The sequence below is a fragment of the Pelophylax lessonae genome (genome assembly GCF_965119305.1).
Source record: "Pelophylax lessonae genome assembly, chromosome: 4".
NCBI classification, from domain to species: domain Eukaryota; kingdom Metazoa; phylum Chordata; class Amphibia; order Anura; family Ranidae; genus Pelophylax; species Pelophylax lessonae.
The window spans coordinates 133,862,549-133,883,927 of record NC_138771.1 but is presented as its reverse complement, the minus strand read 5'-3'; the positions used below and the strand labels follow the sequence as shown (position 1 = coordinate 133,883,927).

The following is a 21,379-nucleotide window of genomic DNA, read 5'->3' as shown; positions in this document are numbered from 1 at the left end:
TTAGTTGTTGGTAGATCTAAAGAAGATTGTACAATCAGATTGTATAGCATATGGTCAGTAGTGATGAGTTTGGGTGTGATTGGATCCCACATGAGCAAGCCTGCCAGGTAGCTGTCACTGCACTGGGCCAATCATCTGGGACAAGGGCATTCCCTGCCCCCCTTATATATTTATACATGTGGCTGTATGGCAGGGAAAGCCCCAACCACAGATGATTTGCACCGTATAAACGGCTTCCTGGCGGACTCACTCCTCACTCCCATGGGTTTGGATTAAGATCCGATCACGACTAAGCTTATCACTACTGACCATATAGTATACAATCTTATTCTTTAGATCTACCATCAACTATCTAGTGTAAGGGCCTGCATGATACAAATTGATTGGATATATTAGGTAGGTTCTCACGTTACATAGTTTTGGTCATTCTAAAGTTGATTGTATTGTCAGTAGGGATGCACCGAATATTCGGCGGCCGAACATTATTCGGCCGAAAATAGAAAAAATAGCATTTTCGGTGTTCGGCCGAATAAGTCAAAAGGCCGAATAATTTTGTGCCAAACAATAGGGCTGAACGATAGTCGATATGATATCTACTATCGTTCTGTGGCCGTAGGCGATATTCATATCGCCGAGGTCACGATATTTACAGGGGGAAGGGACTCTGAGGAGGACTCACAGACTTCCGTGTTAGGCAGGGGAAGCCGGGACACTTCAGCGGTGAGCATACATACATTACTCACTCGTGCACTGCAGCCCGCCCCACACATTCAGTGAGTCTTACTCTCCTCCCTAGTTTTTTCAATGGCACATTCAGGAAGCCAATCACGCCGTGATTAGCTGCACAGCGAACCAATCACGCGTGCCTGCACACCTGATTGGTTCCGCTGTGCCGCTACTCACGGCGTGATTGGCTTCCTGAATGTGCCATTGAAAAAACTAGGGAGGAGAGTAAGACTCACTGAATGTGTGGGGCGGGCTGCAGTGCACGAGTAATGTATGTATGCGGCTGTGCTCCTTTCCAGGCTCCTACTAGTCCACCTCCAGCCTCCTACTACCACCACTATGAGAGACTGTCTGTCACTGTATAATCTGATCGAGTCCACACTGACACTGACTGACTGTCACTGAGTAATTGATGTTACCACATTAACCCTGACCTGCCCAGTGCCCTGTATCTGCAATTAAAATTTACAAGGCTGCCTGCATGCTTCCTGATTTCCATTCCCAGCATCCTTCCCAATCCCTACAGTGTCACTAACATTAACCCTATGGTACAAGGCTGCAGTGTGCACTGAATCCCATTCCCTACAGTAACATTTAGGGAGAGAGAAATGAGAGGACAAGAGAGAGAGCGAGACATGAGAGGACAAGAGAGAGAGAGACATGAGAGGACAAGAGAGAGGACAAAAAATTGGCAAAATAAATGGAAAAAATGCGAAACACCGCGTTCAGCCTTCGGCCTTCGGCCAAACATTTCATTATAATTCGGCTTCGGCTTCGGCCAAGAATTTCATTTCGGTGCATCCCTAATTGTCAGATTGTAACATGTATGGTGAATCTAAAGGAGATTGTCAGATTGTAACATGTATGGTGAATCTAAAAGAGATTGTATAGCGTATGCAGAGATTTGGAGAGTTTATCTCTCATATGTTGTCACTAGCGATGAGACACGAGTCCGATCCCGCCTGAGCTATCCCACCTGGGAAGCTGTCAAAGCTGACAGCCAATCCTAGATGTCGGAGGCATTCCCCACCCCACAGTTGCACATATACACGCCCCTTTCATACATATGTCTGTGGGGCGAGGAATGCCTCAGCCACCTATGATCGACTTTGACAGCTTCCCACCAAGATCGCTCAGGCTCATCCCTTGCCACAGTGGCGGGACAAGGTCATCCAGCGCCCAGGACAAGGATGCCAAACTGCGCCCCCCTTTCCTTAGGTTTAGGGTCAAGGCATCCCCATCCCTACAATAAACCATTGTGCCCAGGGCAACCGTCCCTCCTGCCCACCCCTTGTCCCGTCCCTGCACAGGGGCAACCTAGACAAGAAATGAGGGTAAATCTGCAGCAGAGACACAGAGAGAAATATAAATCTGACCGAGTTGTAGTCTTCTACTCTGCTAAAGAAGTTATTTCTGTCTATTTTGCTGTAGATTTCCCTTCACTACCTGTCTGATGAAACTAGTATTACAGAGTGGGGGAAATCTTTCTAATAGAGACCCGGATCACAGTGAGGGCTCCATCACATGGACACAGAGGGCCATACACTGTAAAAAACAAGCTTATTTCTGCACCCGGGAGTGCTAGATGTCACATACAGCTGCCTGTACAAATCAATGACCGGCTACTGCGGTACACTGATAACTGCACATCCGTGTAGTAACTTGTGTACAGGAACAGATGTGTGCCCCTGGAGACAGACAGTGATACACGTTAAAGCTCGGATGTGCAGTTACCACAATACAGCCGCAGCCTGTCATTGGTTTATAAAGGGTGCTGTACACAAAACCTGTCACTTCCAGCTGCATAAACAAACGCCATTTTTCTTCACGCTGTATAACACTCTGTGCCTGTGTGAATGGGACCTAAAATCTCAACAGAGGTTCTAATCCTTCTCTGCTTCACCCACAGCTAAAAGAAAAAAGGTTTTAACTATAAATATACTTTAAAGCTGAACTCCGGCCAAACATGAAGTGTACAGGGCCTTGCGAAAGTATTCGGCCCCCTTGAACTTTGCGAACTTTTGCCACATTTCAGGCTTCAAACATAAAGATATAAAACTGTAATTTTTTGTGAAGAATCAACAACAAGTGGGACACAGTCATGAAGTGGAATGAAATTTATTGGATATTTCAAACTTTTTTAACAAAAAACTGACTAATTGGGCGTGCAAAATTATTCAGCCCCCTTAAGTTAATACTTTGTAGCGCCACCTTTTGCTGCGATTACAGCTGTAAGTCGCTTGGGGTATGTCTCTATCAGTTTTTCACATCGAGAGACTGAAATTTTTGCCCATTCCTCCTTGCAAAACAGCTCGAGCTCAGTGAGGTTGGATGGAGAGCGTTTGTGAACAGCAGTTTTCAGTTCTTTCCACAGATTCTCGATTGGATTCAGGTCCGGACTTTGACTTGGCCATTCTAACCCCTTGAATATGTTTATTTGTGAACCATTCCATTGTAGATTTTGATTTATGTTTTGGATCATTGTCTTGTTGGAAGACAAATCTCTGTCCCAGGCTCAGGTCTTTTGCAGACTTCATCAGGTTTTCTTCCAGAATGGTCCTGTATTTGTCTCCATCCATCTTCCCATCAATTTTAACCATCTTCCCTGTCCCTGCTGAAGAAAAGCAGGCCCAAACCATGATGCTGCCACCACCATGTTTGACAGTGAGGATTGTGTGTTCAGGGTGATGAGCTGTGTTGCTTTTACGCCAAACATAACGTTTTGCATTGTTGCCAAAAAGTTTGATTTTGGTTTCATCTGACCAGAGGACCTTCTTCCACATGTTTGGTGTGTCTCCCAGGTGGCTTGTGGCAAACTTTAAATTACACTTTTTATGGATATATTTAAGAAATGGCTTTCTTCTTGCCACTCTTCCATAAAGGCCAGATTTGTGCAGTATACGACTGATTGTTGTCCTATGGGCAGAGTCTCCCACCTCAGCTGTAGATCTCTGCAGTTCATCCAGAGTGATCATGGGCCTCTTGGCTGCATCTCTGATCAGTCTTCTCCTTGTATGAGCTGAAAGTTTTGAGGGACGGCCAGGTCTTCGTAGATTTGCAGTGGTCTGATACTCCTTCCATTTCAATATTATCTCTTGCACAGTGCTCCTTGGGATGTTTAAAGCTTGGGAAATCTTTTTGTATCCAAATCCGGCTTTAAACTTCTCCACAACAGTATCTCGGACCTGCCTGGTGTGTTCCTTGTTCTTCATGATGCTCTCTGCGCTTTAAACTGACCTCTGAGACTATCACAGTGCAGGTGCATTTATACAGAGACTTGATTACACACAGGTGGATTCTATTTATCATCATTAGTCATTTAGGTCAACATTGGATCATTCAGAGATCCTCACTGAACTTCTGGAGAGAGTTTGCTGCACTGAAAGTAAAGGGGCTGAACAATTTTGCATGCCCAATTTTTCAGTTTTTTATTTGTTAACAAAGTTTGAAATATGCAATAAATTTTGTTCCACTTCATGATTGTGTCTCACTTGTTGTTGATTCTTCACAAAAAATTACAGTTTTATATCTTTATGTTAGAAGCCTGAAATGTGGCAAAAGGTCACAAAGTTCAAGGGGGCCGAATACTTTCACAAGGCACTGTATATATACGTGTATCTGAGGTAGTACCATAGAGTTCCATTTAATTGTGTGAAATGCTGTTGTGCTACCTGTTAAGTTTTTCATTTTTTTTTTCTTTAATAAGGTCTCAGCAGAATCTTCACGAAAACCTCGTGTTAAAAAAGGTATTGTATCCTAATCCTGATACTATTAGTCAGAGTTGTACCGATATTGGCAAACCCCAGGCCATGTGTGAGTCTTTGAAACAACTATTTTGAAAGTGTATGTAGAGCCAAAACTTTTGTTATTACTTTGGAATAGAGAGGGGAAGAGTCTGTCAAGTTTTTTGTTTTACTTAAGCCTGTCAGGTTCTATTGTCACAGGACTGAAAAAGAGGGACGATCCAGTTGTCACCAAAACTTGAATGGAGGAGAAATTTTCCATTGGGGACACCTAAGACATACATTTTCTCTAAAGTGAGAAAAAGTTACTATCTTCCTGTAGTGCAGGGATCCTCAAACTACGGCCCTCCAGCTGTTGCGGAACTACACATCCCATGAGGCATTGTAAAACTCTGACATTCACAGACATGACAAGGCATGATGGGAATTGTAGTTCCTGAACAACTGGAGGGCCATAGTTTGAAGACCCCTGCTGTAGTGTTTATAGGACAATGAAGTGAAGTGTAATCTCCCCAATAGGAGACAGAGGTCAAAACAAAAACCTGATTGTGGTTTCACCTTTCTCTACTTGGCTTTAGATATACAGTACTTTAAATGGAAAATTCTTACAGTAATTTAAATGAAAAAAAGTTTTCGGTTATCTGTAGTGGGGAAGGGTCACAACTTGCTTTATGCTTCCTCATCTTATGTCATCAGGACTGGAAGAAAGTGCATAGGAATATTTATTGTTTTTGTCTCCTTGGAGAAAGTTCCCCTTCTTCCTGTCTCAGTGACCGGGGCACATGTGTAAGTGTAATTTCCACAGCAGGATAAATCCTAAGAGCTTCCACACTGCAGCCTTAAAGAGGGATTTAGATGGAGATGGGATGAAAATATATCTATGGTCAAATGGTAAAATCATTTATTCATTTCTGCATTGTATTTCATATCCCTACAAGCCATGTCAGGCAAGATGTAAGGATTGAAGCCAGTGGATTAGAGGCGGGGTCATCAATAGTAGTCTACATGTTTCTTTAGTAAAGATTTTTTTTTTTTTATTATTTATTGTAAGGGGAAAAAAAAATCAAAACCCTGTGATCTTTTGACATTTTAATTGTAGATTTGCCCATATTTGGGGAAAGCTATGCTTGTGTTGTCAACTCCTGCACCTTTTGGGTTAAAACAGATTAGAAATGTTCCACTCAAGCAATTTAGTCAGGAGATATGATTTTCCAAGATATGCAGAAACTGCAGGATCCAGGAGAAATATTAGAACAATCTCTCTAGTACAGAAGTAGGCAGAAATTTGTCTCAGGAAGTTAAGCCTGTGGCTCTTAGAATGATGCAAGGACTCCTTGGACTTAAAGTTCCACAATGGCTAGAGTGCAAAGGTTGCCTAGCTCTGTTCTAGTATAGGACAGCAAAAAATTTGTTCTTGTAATTGTACTTAAAATGATAGAAGGGCTACAAAATGTCTTTGTAATTATTGAGCATAATATATACATTTTTTTTCAAACCGTAGCAATGATCAGACCTTTATGGGTTTTTATTAACATGCTAAAAGTGTAAGCCAACATGTTTAACCACTTGCCTACTAGGCCTATTTTTGACATTTGGTGTTTATAAGCTAAAATCAGTTGTTTTTGCTAGAAAACTACTTAGAACCCCCAAACATTATATATTTTTTTTTTAGCAGAGACCCTAGAGAATAAAATGGAGATTATTGTAATATTTTTTATCACACCGTATTTGCGCAGCGGTCTTCCAAACGCAATTTTTTTGGAAAAAAATCACTTTTTTGAACTAAAAAATAAGAATCCAGTAAAGTTAGCCCAATTTTTTTCCATAATGTGAAAGATAATGTTACGCCGAGTAAATAAATACCCAACATGTCATGCTTCAAAATTGCGCACGCTCACAGAATGGCGACGAACTTTGGTACTTAAAAATCCCCATAGGCGACACTTTAAAAATTTCTACAGGTTGCCATCTTAGAGTTACAGAGGTGGTCTAGGGCTCAAATTATTGCTCTCGCTCTAATGATCGTGGCGATACCTCACATGTGTGGTTTGAACACAGTTTACATATGTGGGCGGGGTTTCCGTGTGCGTTCGCTTCTGCGCGCGAGCTAACGGGGACAGGACGCTTTAATTTTTTTTTTACTATTTATTTTATTTATTATTTTTTATTTTTACACCGTTTTTAAAAAAAAAAAAAAAAAAAATTGATCATTTTTATTTCTAATACAAGGAATGTAAACATTCCTTGTAATAGAAATAGGCACGACAGGACCTCTTTTTTGTGAGATCTGGGGTCAAAAAGTCCTTAGATCTCACAAGTACACTAATAAAGATAGAAAGGAAAAAAAAAAAATGACAAAAAAAAAAAGGGACCTTTAAGCCGGTTGCTCGGTTTGCCGTCGCTCCGGTCCTCCAAGACAATAGAGTCGAGTGAGGGCAAGCTTGCCCTCACTCGACATCCTGTCTGTGAGGATCCGGGACCCGATCGCTTTCCCCGCTGCCGGCGGGTCCGGTAAGCGGGGAAAAGGACCGGGACGCGGCGGGAGGGGGGGGGGCACCCCTTCCGCCATCCCGGAGGGTGATCTCGCTGGGACCACCCTTATCGGAAAGCCCATCGCCTGCAGTGTAAAAAAATACCAGGGTTATGGCAGCTATCTGCTGCCATAACACCGGTATTTAGCTTTAAACTCAGGACGTATATGTACTATGGGCCGGTAATGAGGTGGTTAAAGGGATAATAAAGGCATTTAAAAAGAAAAACAAAATGACGTACCTACCCGCCTTGTGCAGTTGGTTTTGCACAGAGCAGCCCTGATCTTTGTATTCTCAGGTCCCCTGCCGGTGCTCTTGGTCCCTCCCTCTTGCCGAGCTCCCCCAGAGCAAGCAGCTTGCTATAGGGGCACCCAAGCAGGGGTGCTCCCGAGCTGCAGTTCTGTGTGTGCATTCACACAAATAGCTGTGGCAAACCCCCCCCCCCCCTCTCCTCATTGGCTCACTGGTTGTGATTGACAGCAGTGAGATGAGGAGGGAGAGTCCCCAGTATTAGGGGGGCTGGGGGATTCTGCACAGAGAAAGTTAGAATACATAAAGGTAAAAAACCTTGAGCCTTTAGAACCACTTTAGGCAGTGAATAGAATTTGGAAGGTTAAGAATCTGTGTCAAGATTTTATTACTGTCTGTGTCCCCGCTCACATTGTCCTCCTATTCAGAAATTAACAGGAAATTCAAAATTTCTGAGTTGTCACAGGAATAAAAAGTGAGGGGAAAATCTTCCAATAGGAAAAATGGTCAGCATGTGAAGGGAAGTCCTTCCAATGGGAAATAGATAGCAAAAAATGAACAGGGGTCTTGAAGTGGAATTCTATGCTAAACGCAACTAATCTTAAAAATGTTTCCTCCCCCCTCCTAACACCTATTCTGATTAACCTGTGTAAGAAAGATCTGTATACTTACCTATTTTCAGGCTGCTCTGGTCTGGCAAAGGCTTCAGGGGAGAGTAGAGAACACTCGACCATGGCAGGCAATGCCTGGGAGTGGTGGTGTCACCTATAGGCCATTGTCTGCACTCCCTCCTCTCCCCTAGAGCCACTGCTCTCGGACACATGGATCACATGACCGGACCAGAGTTGCCTTAAAATAGATAAGTATACAGATCTTACATGGTTTAGCCAGAATCCCACTTTAAGCATTCATTAACCTGCACATTTGCTGTAAAAAGAGGTCTCAAACTCTATGTTGGATGTATAATAATATATTTTTTTTATCATGGAGCATGATGTAGTAGAAACAGCCTTAAGCCTTCAAGTTAAACAGGAAAATGTCCCACTGCTGGAGTCACCAAGGGATAGAAGAAGCCACCCAGACTCTGCATGCTTTTGAAATATCATGCTTAAGTGGTTGGAATGATTAAATTACATCTTTAGTTCCACTATCACCACCAGGATCATTTATTCAGTGAATTTTAAAATGTTTTTTTTTTCCAATATTTTTATTGAAAATATTAAGTACAAAAAGTAGAACTGTTACAAACCACAGTCTAAGGTAATCACCGGCATAACATAGGAATATACCAGAAGAAAGACTACATTTGTTTAAATGTTTTTCATTCATTGATTCGTATTCATAACTATTTATAATATATTCAACAGCAAAAGTTTCTGTACTGGAATCCCGTTTAACTGTATTTCTTCTTAGCTCCAGACCTTCCTATCCTGGAAAGACGAAACTGGCTTATCCACCTACACTATGTCCGGAAGGATTATGAGGCATGCAAGGTGAGGGATAAAAGGTGTTCGGTGATCACTGGCGTAAAGTACCGGTGTATATAAGATTCATTCTACATAATTATAGGATATATTTATTTACTGCAAGTATGATTTCTTTCAGTTTGGTAATTGGTGACTGTTATCTGGCTATGTTTTACTGATTATATATGTTCAACCATTTCATCAACATCACTACATTGTAAATTAATATAGGTCTGTATTATTTATATTGTATTTCTCTAGGCTGCGATTAAAGAGCAACTGCAGGCAACAGAGGGCGTGTGTGAATATGCTGTATATGTACAAGGTGAGAATAACTAATTAATTAATAAATCATTCTCCCATAATTTTTATGTGGACTTTAAACTGTTTACAGCCTTATTTTCGTATTATTTTACTACACTTGGACTCGATTGACAAAGCTAACACATTGGTTGAAAGGTTTCTCATTTTCTTCTATTTTTGTTGATGTGTTCCATTTTTTGATTGTATTCATCTACATGGACTTGTTGTATGCCTATGTTTGACACAGAGATGTATAGTAACTAAGTAGAACTACTTCACTACTGTACTTAAGTACCGAAAGGCAGTATCTGTACTTTCCTGGAGTAGAATTTTTTTCTCCTACTTCCACTTTTACTTCACTAAATTTTTTCGATGATTTCAATACTTCTACTCCGATATTTTTTTTTGTGCTGCATAGTTACTCGTTACTATTATAAAAATTACCACTGCCAGAACAGTAGATGGCAGGTTTCATGAAGCTCAAAACATGTGTATTATCAGCGCATACGAAAATAAATGCTACTGTATGTATAAATAAAAGCTGCATTTGAAATAATAAAAAACAATATGATGGTCAAACTTTTGACTTCTTTCTTTAACTACCTCCCACCCGGGCCATTGTAGATATACGGCCGGGCGGGAGTCTCGTCCTTCTGAATGGACGTTCCGGAACGTCCTTCAGAAGGAGAGAGATCGCGCCGCCACGGGCACGCGCAGCGGCGCGATCTCGATGTGCCTGTTTCCCTCGGACACAGAGCAACATCATTCGGCAGGAGGGCCCTGTGATTGGCCCTCCTGATCACATGACGGCTGTGTCCAATCACAGCCGTCATGTAATGTAAATAGAGCCGTTGTAACGGCTTCGATCTCTTCTCCTCCTGACAGATCCTGTCAGTGAGGAGAAGAGAAGAGGATCGGTGCTGCTGCTGGGGTGATCAGTGAGTATTTCTAATTACTCACTGATCACGGGGGGGGGGTCTGTGCTGGTAATCAGATGATTGATTACCAGTGCAGCCTTGGGGGGGGAGGGGTGCCACTAAGCCACCAGGGATGCCCACCCATGGCCACCAGGGATGCCCACCATGGCCACCAGGGATGGCAAGCAGGGCTCAGAGAGCCCCCCAGTGCCCTCCCTATCAGTGTTGCCCACCAATGCCATCTATCAGTGCTGCCCACCAGTGCAGTTATTGCCATCTATCAGTGCCGCCCACCAGTGCCCATTACTGCCCACCAGTGCCGCCGATCAGTGCCCCCCATCAGTGCCCCCATCAGTGCCGATCATTGCCGCCCAACAGTGCCACCTATCAGTGCCCATCAGTGCCGCCAATCAGTGCCCATCAGTGCTGCCTATCAGTGCCCATCAGCGCTGCCTATCAGTGCCCACCAATGCTGCATATCAGTGCTATCTATCAGTGCCACATATCAGTGCCCATCAGTGCTGCATATCAGTGCTACCTATCAGTGCCCATCAGTGCTGCATATCAGTGCCACCCCATCAGTGCCACCCCATCAGTGTCTCCTCATCAGTGCCTGTCAGTGCGGCATCATCAGTGCTCACCAGTGCAGGAAAAAACATATCTATTTACAAAATTTTATAACCTAAACAAAAAAACTTTTTTTTTTTTTTTCAAACTTTTCAGTCTTTTTTTATTTGTGCACCAAAAAAGAAAAAACCTAACGGTGATCAAATACCACCAAAAGAAAGCTCTATTTGTGGGGAAAAAATGACACAAATTTGGTTTAGGTACAATGTTGCATGACCGCGCAATTGTCATTCAAATTGCAACAGCGCTAAAAGCTGAAAATTGGTCTGGGAAGGAAGGGGGTTTAAGTGCCCAGTATTGAGGTAGTTAATAACTACATAACACAGTACTTGTACTTTTACTTTCAGTACTTGAGTAGCAATTTTTTCTTTTTCAAAACTACTGGTACTTTTACTTTCAGTACTTGAGTAGAAAAATTAAAAAAAAAACTACTTGCAATACTTAAGTACAAAAAATGTTGAATACTTTAGTACTTCTACTCAAGTCACTTTTTGATCGAGCACTTCCACTTCGACTCAAGTCACTTTTTGATCGAGCACTTGTACTTTTACTCAAGTATGGGTTTCGAGTACTTTATACAACTCTGGTTTGACATTCAATAAAAATCTTTGTAAAAGGTTTCTCATTTTCAGCCAAATGTTGCAGCCACTCCTATTGTCAATTGCATTCTCGCATTTAAAATACAAATAACTAAAAAAAATTAATCTTTGTACATGGACTTTTAAAATTCAGATATTTAAAAAATCAATAAAATATCATGTGTGCAGTAAGTGCAGCCAAAGTATGCAGTAATGCCCTAAGTGGATTGAAAAATCCCCAAAAAATACAGCGATGAAAATTTCTGCATGCATTATGATTTTGTGAACAGCGCTCTATGTGTAATGTTTATGGTATTTTCTCCTGATACAGCAGAAGGAACTTATACAACATTATAAATTCAATATTCCTAGAGGAGCAGTCTCATATCAAAGATTTATTATCATATATGGATAAACATTTAACTGTTAGGAAATGATCAGAAATAAACGTATTTCGGATAAGGGTATTATTGTGCAAACCAATATTTCAGACCACTGAGCCCATGAAAGGAAACTGCCGCCTACAGATGAACCTCATTTTGCCTAAAATGGCTGATAACAAGGTTTATAGTGAATTTATAGAAAATATGAGCGATAAAGTGTTTGTAGGTATGAATATGATTGTAAGATTGTAAATGTTATTAGTAACTTTAAAAGAAAGTATTTGTATTTTGGGTTTTTAATTCTTTTTGTTGTGGCTTCTTTTGTCAATCTTTCTTGTTTTCAGCCTGAAGTTAATATATGCTTTGTCTTTCTAGCACTGATCCTTAGACTGGAAGGGAAGATCCAGGAGTCCCTTGAACTTTTCCAGACTTGTTCAATCTTGAATCCAACCAGTCAGGATAACCTGAAACAAGTAGCCCGATCCCTGTAAGACTGCCCTAAACTATCTTTGTCATCGGTCTCATCTGTCTGATCTTACAATCACTTAATATTCACCTGTATTGATAATTCACTGCAGCATAGACAATTCAGTATTGACTTGTGGGAGTTTTTGACACATTTGATAATAATTGACTTAATAATTATAATAATTGAATTTGGCTGCCCCATAGACAAGATCCAAAGATCCACTGTCAGCACTTCCAAGCCATACTCCTTGCTGCAGCCTTCTCTGCCCTGTTACTCAGAATTATAATTATATAATCACAATCTAAAAAGTGAATTTGGCAATGTTGTTGCCTGGAGTTAGTATATAATATCCAATTTCAATGTAAAGTAGCCCTAAAGTCAACAATTTTTTGCTTCCTAACTGGACATCCTAATAAGTACAGGAAAATACCTTCTTTCCACAGTGTTCCCACACCAGATCCAGCTGATAACTTGATTCCCACTTCACAACAGCTAAGGGCAGGCTTTCCGTTAAAGCTCACCACACTTGTTAAAGCGGTAGTAAACTTCTTTTATTTATATATAAGGCTTAGATATAGGTACTGTAACAATCTCCTAAAACCTGCACCGATTAGGAGATATTTACTTGTATAGCAGCCGGTGATGTCACCAGCGCATGCATGCTGCACTCTTAATAAACGGCATGCCTGCCCGACTGCCTAATTTGATACTTAATGAATAGATTGTTTTTAGGATTGTCCTCATATTACATTGTTTTGGTAAAGCTAAAGATGATACAGGTATACAGGGATTGTACAATCAAATTGTATAGTGTATGGTCAGCTTTAGCTCTATATAACAACAATATAGTGCAATGACCTATCTGATTGGATACAAATTGATTGGATAGTTTACGTAGGTCCTCATCTGACCTGGTTTTTATAAATCTAAGTAAGACTATACAGACAGATTGTAACATTCTGTGCCTCTGCCTTGCACAGAACCAACATTCAAACACAGTGGAGAGCGGGGAACCAGACTTAAATGTGGACAACGGCAGGGAACAGCTCAGTGTTTCAGCACTTCTATTAGTTTGTCCAGTTAGGGATCAGAATGGGGAAGGAGGGAGTGCACACCTACCTAAAGCTGCAATATTTGAGTAGCCTCACACTGCAAGGACAAAAACTACATTCAGATTAATTTAATCTCAGCTCCTGAAGTCTTGTGTTTTCAGATTTTTGGACATCAGCGTGCAGCCTAGGCTTGAATAAGAATTTATACCATTACAATTGTTTTAAAATACATGTTTTTATTTTTTTTTCTCATGCTTGTGCAATTTTTTTAATGCATAGTAGTCACTCCAGTATCCTTCTCGAACATGCCTCCTAGCCTATTTGTGTATAATATGTCTACTTTTTTTGTGAAGAATAAGGCCTTTTAGGTGTGGGAGAGCACATGATCTGCCCTGTGTTCTTGGGCCTGAGCTGCCAGTCCTCAGACCCAAGCACTGTCAGGGGGGTGCTCTGACACCAGCCGGACTGGGAGGTGGGGAAGCATAAAGGGTACATGACTGGGTAATAATACATGCCTGGGGATGGGATATATGCAGACACTTGATTTGGCCTGGATTGGCAAAGTGTTGGTGTCCTTATAATGAAGTGTAATTATGTGAATTTTCATTGCTTGGCCACAGGTTCACTTTAAGGCTTTGCAAGAATATAGGTGATATCTGTGGCCCTCCTATATTTTTGTGGCAGTTTATGCAAGTGTAATCTTTATTGTGATTTGTATATTTTCTCATGAATTAATTTAGGTTCTTACTTGGGAAGCACAGAGCAGCAGTTGAAGTTTACAATGAGGCGGCAAGGCTCAATAATAAGGACTGGGTATGCTCTTATACCATTAAATGTCTCTTTCATGCCACCTAAACACATTCCTTTGTTATCACTTTACAGTAGCATATGGTACAACCTTAGTTTTTTGCAAGTGTCCAAGCATGTACAGTTAGGGGCAATTTATGTGTAAACTTTACATAATATCCATATTAACCACTTGCCTTCTGTGCACTTAAACACCCTTCCCATCCAGGCCAATTTTCAGCTTTTAGCGCTGTCACACTTTGAATGACAATTGCGCGGTCATGCTACACTGTACCCATTTGAAATTTTTATCATTTTTTTCACACAAATAGAGCTTTCTTTTGGTGGTATTTAATCATCTCTGGGTTTTTTATTTTTTACAAAAAAAAAGAATAAAGACAAAAAATTTTGAAAAAAAAAAAAAGTTTTTCTTATTTTCTGCGAGTAAATTTTGAAAATAAATTTCTCTTACGTCCTCCGACAGTCGCCGCCCACTTCATATTCATCACCAATGGGGTTATGTCCTTTATTCCGTAGGAGTAGCTAGGCAATAGAATATGTTAGTACAAAGACTTTTAACATATCCCACCCCCAGGGGGTGGTCCCCTCAGTACATAACCCTCCACTTCCTGTATCCAACTCAGTTTCAGTGGAATAGCAGTAGAGAGTACATCAAAACCCCAAAAGAGGGGCGGGGGCGGCGACTGTCGGAGGACTCAGAGAAAGGAATTTTACAGGTAAGATTTTACAAAAATTCCGTTTTCTCTTACGTCCTCCGACAGTCGCCGCCCACTTCATATTCATCACCAATGGGGATGTCCCAAAGCAGTGTAAACATGAGGGGTGGGAAGAACGCAGCCGCGCCCAAGGCAACGCCGTCTCCCCATCAGAGAAAGGAACCTTACCAAAGGAAGGAAACCAGTTGGGCATAAGAACAAAACACTCGCTCAACAGGAGCAAGAAAACCCAGGGAAAAAAACAAATATCCCAAAAAGCCAAAGAACCCATAACAAGGGCTCTAGGGAACTGCCGCACGAAGAACCTTGCGGCCAAAGGAAGCATCAGCCGATGCCTGAACATCTACTCTGTAGAATATCGTGAAAGTGTGTACGGTCGACCAAGCCGCCGCCTTACACACCTGGGCCACAGAGGCCCCATGACGACAGGCCCAAGACGTACTCAGAGATCTGGTAGAGTGCGCCTTCACAGGTACAGGGGGAACTTTCCCCTTCAAAGCATAGGCCTGATCAATGGTCTGTCTGATCCATTTGGCGATTGTAGAAGCCGACGCCGCCATGCCCTTCCGAGGACCTTCCGGAAGGACAAACAAGGCATCCGACTTGCGAAAAGACTCAGTCGATTTGAGATAGACTCTAATCGCCCGGACAACATCCAAGGAGTGAAGCAACACCTCCGTCGGATGCTTCGGCTTCGCGCAAAGCGAAGGTAGGACAATGTCCACATTGAGATGAAAGTCCGAAACCCTTTTTGGAAGAAAAGAAGGGTTAGGTCGCAAGACCACCTTGTCCAAATGCACAACCAGATACAGAGACTTGCAGGACAAGGCTGCCAGCCCCGACACTCGACGAGCCGAGGTGATAGCCACCAAAAAGGCGACCTTCTTGGATAACAAAGACAGCGAGATCTCCCTGATCCTTTCAAAATGAGCACGCTGCAATACTGATAGAACTAGATTCAAGTCCCAAGGGGGAAGAGGGTCCCTCCTAGGAGGGATCAGATGACGTACCCCCTGCACAAAAGTGCTAACCAAAGAATCAGATGCCACAGGCCGTTGAAAAAGAACGGCCAAAGCAGACACCTGACCCTTGATCGTGGCCAGCGCCAGACGCTGGTCAACCCCCGTCTGAAGGAAGGGCAACACCCTAGACACCGAATAAGTGTCAGGAGAGAAACCCCTGGATTCGCACCAGGCAAAATACGCCTTCCAAGTACGGTAATAAACCTTCCCCGAGGAAGACTTCCTCGCATTTATTAAGGTGTGAATGACCTCAGGGGAAAGACCCCTGTTCTTCAGGACCTCGGTTTCAACAGCCAGGCCGTCAAAGCCAGCGACTGTAAAGCAGGATGGAAGATCGGTCCTTGCGACAGAAGATCTTCTCGAAGAGGCAGACGCCACGGGGCGTCGATCGCCAGATTTACGAGGTCTGCGTACCAGGACCGGCGAGGCCAGTCCGGTGCCACAAGAATCACCGTGGTCGGTTCCGCGAAGGAACCTGGACAGCAATTGAATCGGTGGGAACGCATACATCAGTTGGTACTGAAGCCACGGGGCAACCAACGCGTCCGACGCGTCTGCCCGAGGATCGCGCGTCCTTGCCACGAACCGTGGTACTGTGTTGTTCAGACGAGACGCGAGCAGGTCTACCTCCGGAAGACCCCACCTCGCGCACAACATCTGGAAGACAGCCGGGTGAAGGGACCATTCCCCCTGGTCCAGGGTCTGGCGGCTCAGATAAACCGCCTGCCAAATTTCCACCCCCGGAATGTGAACTGCCGATATTGCCGGGACATGCGTCTCGGCCCAAGACAGAATCGCGGCCACTTCACGAGCCGCCCGGGCACTCCTGGTGCCCCCTTGGTGATTGATGTAAGCCACCGCCGTGGCATTGTCCGTCTGCACCCGAACCGGGTAGCCGTGAAGATTGTCCGTCCAACGACGAAGACAGAGGAGTATCGCTCGCAGTTCCAGAACGTTGATCCGAAGGGAGGATTCCTCCGTCGACCAAACACCCTGGGCGGACAGAACGCCCAGAACACCACCCCAGCCAGACAGGCTGGCGTCCGTGGTGATCACCGACCATGAAAGGGGACGAAAAGGCTTGCCCCCCGATACTGAGGGGGATTGAAGCCACCACAGAAGATCCCTTCTAGTCTGAGAACTCAATGACATCTGGAGATCCAGAGACTGCGGACGCCCGTCCCACTTGGACAATATCTCCGCTTGGAGATCCCGTGTGTGAAACTGGGCGAAGGGAATTGCCTCGAAAGCCGAGACCATCAATCCCAGACACCGCATGCACGTCCGAATGGACGGAGATGGAACGTCCCTGAGGGACCTGACTGCCTCCTGAAGAGCTGCGAGTTTTTCTTCCGGCAGGAAGACCTTCGCCTGGACAGAGTCCAGAATCATACCCAGGTAAGAAATCCGAACCTATGGGCACAATGTCGACTTTGGAAAATTGATCGTCCAACCAAACTCCTGCAGAGTCTGCAACGTGACGGACAGATCCTTCTCCAGACTCTGGCTGGTCGCAGACCGAACCAGAATATCGTCCAGATACCCCAGAACCGAAATGCCCTGGGCCCTCAACAAAGCCAGAACCGGTGCCAGCACTTTGGTGAACACCCTCGGAGCCGAGGCGAGACCAAAAGGCAACGCCACAAATTGGTAATGATCTTCCGCTATGGCGAATCGAAGGTACCTCTGGTGACCCTCGAAAATCGGGATGTGAAGATACGCATCCTTCAAGTCGATGGAAGCCATGAACTCCCCCGGAACCAGGGCAGCCACCACCGACCGCAGGGATTCCATGCGGAACTTGCGCACCCGCATAAAGCGGTTCAGCGCCTTCAAGTCCAGAATCGGACGCACCTTGCCCTCCTTCCTGGGCACGGTGAGCAGATTGGAATAGAACCCTCGAAATCTGTCCCGATGAGGCACCGGGACCACCACTCCCTGAGCCCTCAGGTCCTGCACCGCTAGATGCAGGTCCCGCAAATGCTCCGGGGATAACAGAAGACTTGAGGGAAAAAATCTGCTCTCCGGCCGAGAGAGAAACTCGATCTAGTAGCCAGATCGAACGATTTCCTGTGAATTGGGTGAGGGCGCCCCTTCAGGCCGCACTGTTGTGGGCCGCAGAACCGGATTGGCTGGACTTTTGCTTACCTGCCCACGGCTTCTGGCGGGAGCCTTGACCCATGGACGGCTGCCCCAAAGTGTGACCGAAAGGCACGAAAGGACCCCTGAGGGGGCCGAAAGAAGGCATTCTTTTTTCCAGGAGCCGTCTTAGTCTCGTGGGATTGAGGTAAGAGCGTGCCCTTCCCCCCTGTGACCCCTTTAATTAGGGCATCCAGGGATTCGCCAAAAAGGCGAGAACCATCAAAAGGCAGATTGGCCAAGGTCTTACGTGAAGATTGATCCACAGACCAACACTTCAACCAAACCAGGCGGCGAGATAACACCGCCACACTGTGTACACGTGCAGCCAACGGAACCATATCCAGGTCCGCATCACACAAATACATGACACCCTGGTGGATTTGATCCACCATATCCAAAGTCGCCTGGGGGGCAGAATCAGCCACCAGGACACGCCTAAGCACCTGCGTCCAGCTCGCGACCGCCTGGGCCGCCATAAGTGAAGCAAATAAAGCTTTCAACATAGAACCCATAATAGAATAGGAACGACGGGCAAGGGACTCCATCCTCTTGTCCGTGGCATCCCGGAACACCGGGGTGTCTTCAGCAGGAATCGCAGTGGACTTGTTCAAAACTACTAACGCATGGTCCACCGGATGGGGGACACACCAACGCCCATCAGTAGCGGGCGTAAAAGGATAGCGCAGCTTAAACCTACTTGGTACAGCAAAAGGTTTGCGTATATTACGCCATCGTTCTTTCACAGCGCGCTGAAAATCATCAGTGCATGGAAACATCTGCGATGATTTGCGCCTTTTCTGCGTCCCATAAGCCGCCAAGGCAGCTGGAGGACATGCGTCCTCCTCCAAACGCAGAGTTTGCTTGATAGAAGCAAGCAATTTGAATGCAAGCTCTTCAGACGAGCCAGGGGGAGAATTATCAACCCCCTCTACCTCAGCCTCCATTTCTGACCCTATAAGGTCCAGGGAGGAACGAGACCCCGATAAGGAGATCTCTGCCACAGCAGCCCCAGTACCAACACCCTCTGAATCAGAGGAAATTGAAACTCTGGGCCTTTTAGAGGATTGAGCAGCCACCAGCATTTGCACCTGAGTCGCAAGGCTAGCCACAATCGCAGCCAAATCCCCCCCCCGGGGGGGAAACCGCAGTCCCCTGGCTTCCCACTAAATTGGCAGGAAACTAGCATTCCTGAGAATCCATGCCCCTGTAGTAGCAAAAATAAATGGGTGACCGCCCCTTTAAGAGAGCGCTGCGATCGTAGCCCACTCACACTAAGCACCCCACACAAGGGACCCCCACAGGGACAAGTATACCAAGGTAGGATACAGGGAATAGAGAGAAATGAACCTGTAGAGATCGGTGCTGCTGCTGCTGCCTGCGGTGCTCCTGAAGGAAAGGAAGTGCTGGCATACAGGGCGCTCTATTAAAGCCTATGGAGGCTACAAGAAAATGGCCGCCATGCATGTAAAACATGCGGCCGGAGCGATCGCAGCCAAAATGGCGCCGTTTTGGCGCCGAAACCGCCGCTCCCACACCCCATGAGGGTGAAGTAAAACACACCATCTGCCCAAAAAAGGAACATGGTAAACCGCCGCAGCGGCGCTGTAATGTGCCCCAAGCATGAGAAACTCAAGCCCCACAGCACACAGCCGTTCACACAGACAGAAAACTGACACAGAGTGCAGCCAGCCCCCCCTCCTGCAGCCCACAGCATGCAATGTGAGAGATAGGGAAACAGTAATAGTGTGAACACAGGGCAAGGTACACAGTCCCAGACTGACACCCCCCAGACAGACAGGTCCCCACATAAATGCACTTACCTCTTACATGGCGTGGGGGACCCGCACAGGCGAACAAACCGCTGCACATGAGGCAGGGAGAGTCGCATCCAGGACGCATCAGAAGGTGGGTTGAGAAACCGCACAGCGTCCGGTGAGGTAGCCACCTCACCTAGCATCCCTGCACGGAACAGGGATGGGTCGTTCAGATAACTCAGGAGCGATACCTGACTGAACGCTCGAAGGCGGGCTGAGAAGCCACTGACCCACAGCCTGCTACCAGGGGGGTCAGCCCGAGACGCAGCCCGCATGATCCTCTTCTTCCGAAGAACTAACTAACTAACGCTGGTAAAATAACAGCTAACAAGAAAGAGAGAAAAAAACTCAAATAAAATCCAAAGAAAGGAAAGAGAGCTGAGACAAGGTGCCCCAGCACAGAAACTTCCAGCTACTCCTGACAGCTATACAAATGAAAACTGAGTTGGATACAGGAAGTGGAGGGTTATGTACTGAGGGGACCACCCCCTGGGGGTGGGATATGTTAAAAGTCTTTGTACTAACATATTCTATTGCCTAGCTACTCCTACGGAATAAAGGACATAACCCCATTGGTGATGAATATGAAGTGGGCGGCGACTGTCGGAGGACTCAGAGAAAGGAATTTTACAGGTAAGATTTTACAAAAATTCCGTTTTTTTCTCCTTCACTGATGTGCGCTGATGAGGCGGCACTGATAGGCTGCACTGATGGGCACTGATGAGGTGGCACTTATGGGCACTGATGAGGAGGTACTAATATGCCGCACTGATGAGCACTGATAGGCGGCACTGATAGGCGGCACTGATGAGCACTGATAGGCGGCACTGCTGGGCACTGAGAGGTGGCACTGCTGGGCACTGAGAGGTGGCACTGCTGGGCACTGAGAGGTGGCACTGCTGGGCACTGAGAGGCGGCACTGAGAGGCGGCACTGATGGGCACTGATAGGCGGCACTGATGGGCACTGGCGGATGGCACTGGACACTGACGGGTGGCACTGATGAGCGGCACTGATGGGCAGCACCATCAGTGCCCACACTCAGTGCCCATAGTGCTGCCAGTCAGTGCTCATCAGTGCCTAGATGAGCAGGCACTGATGGGCACTGACTAGCAGCACTATGGGCACTGATTGTGGGCATTGATGGGGGGCACTGATGGCGGGCACTGTGGGCACTGATGGGGGGGCACTGTGTGTGTGTTTTTACCTTGTGTAATCAGGGCACTGGTGATCGGTGCCCTGATTACATTCTCCTGTGTCCCCGGCGCTGTGAGGCTCCCCCTCCTTCCTCACACTGCAGGCTCCGTGTGAGGAAGGAGCGCCGGCGATGAGAGATGATCTCATATGTTTACATATGAGATCATCGCTCATTGGACGGCCAGATCACGTGGTGAATGGCTGCTGTGATTGGCCATTCACCACGATCTGTGATCGGCCGTGTCCAAGGGACACGGCCGACACAGATTTTCCCCGCAGCGCGCTCGCGGGAGCGTGCTGGGGGCGTGTCACTGGGAGGCCGTTTTTAAACGGCCTCCCGAAAATTCGAGTCCGCGCTGCAGCCGTATATAGGCTGTAGCGCGGATGGGGGGTGGTTAACCAATCGGATTCCATATCTGGATAATACCGAGTTGCCAGCTGGTTTTACTTTCAGTTGCTACATAAGTGTGGAGTGCCTATAAACCTGGACACTGTTCTTCCCAGCTCCTGCATGGGCCCTGGTTTGACCGAGTTTGTAAATCAAGCCTGTGCCTTTAGCTATATATATATGTATGTATATGTATATATATATATATATATATATATATATATATATATATATATATATATAGAGATAG

General features: G+C 45.3%; 1 protein-coding gene across 1 annotated transcript in view; it reads left to right on the top strand.

Moving 5' to 3' along the window:
• Positions 1–21,379, top strand: part of BBS4 (Bardet-Biedl syndrome 4) — a 48,389-nt gene that overhangs the window by 3,532 nt on the left and 23,478 nt on the right. Inside the window, exons 2-6 of the mRNA XM_082257128.1 lie at positions 4,433–4,472; positions 8,663–8,742; positions 8,977–9,040; positions 11,899–12,010; positions 13,785–13,857. Coding sequence (XP_082113254.1) covers positions 4,433–4,472; positions 8,663–8,742; positions 8,977–9,040; positions 11,899–12,010; positions 13,785–13,857 — 369 coding nt within the window. The remainder of the gene's footprint in view (positions 1–4,432; positions 4,473–8,662; positions 8,743–8,976; positions 9,041–11,898; positions 12,011–13,784; positions 13,858–21,379) is intronic.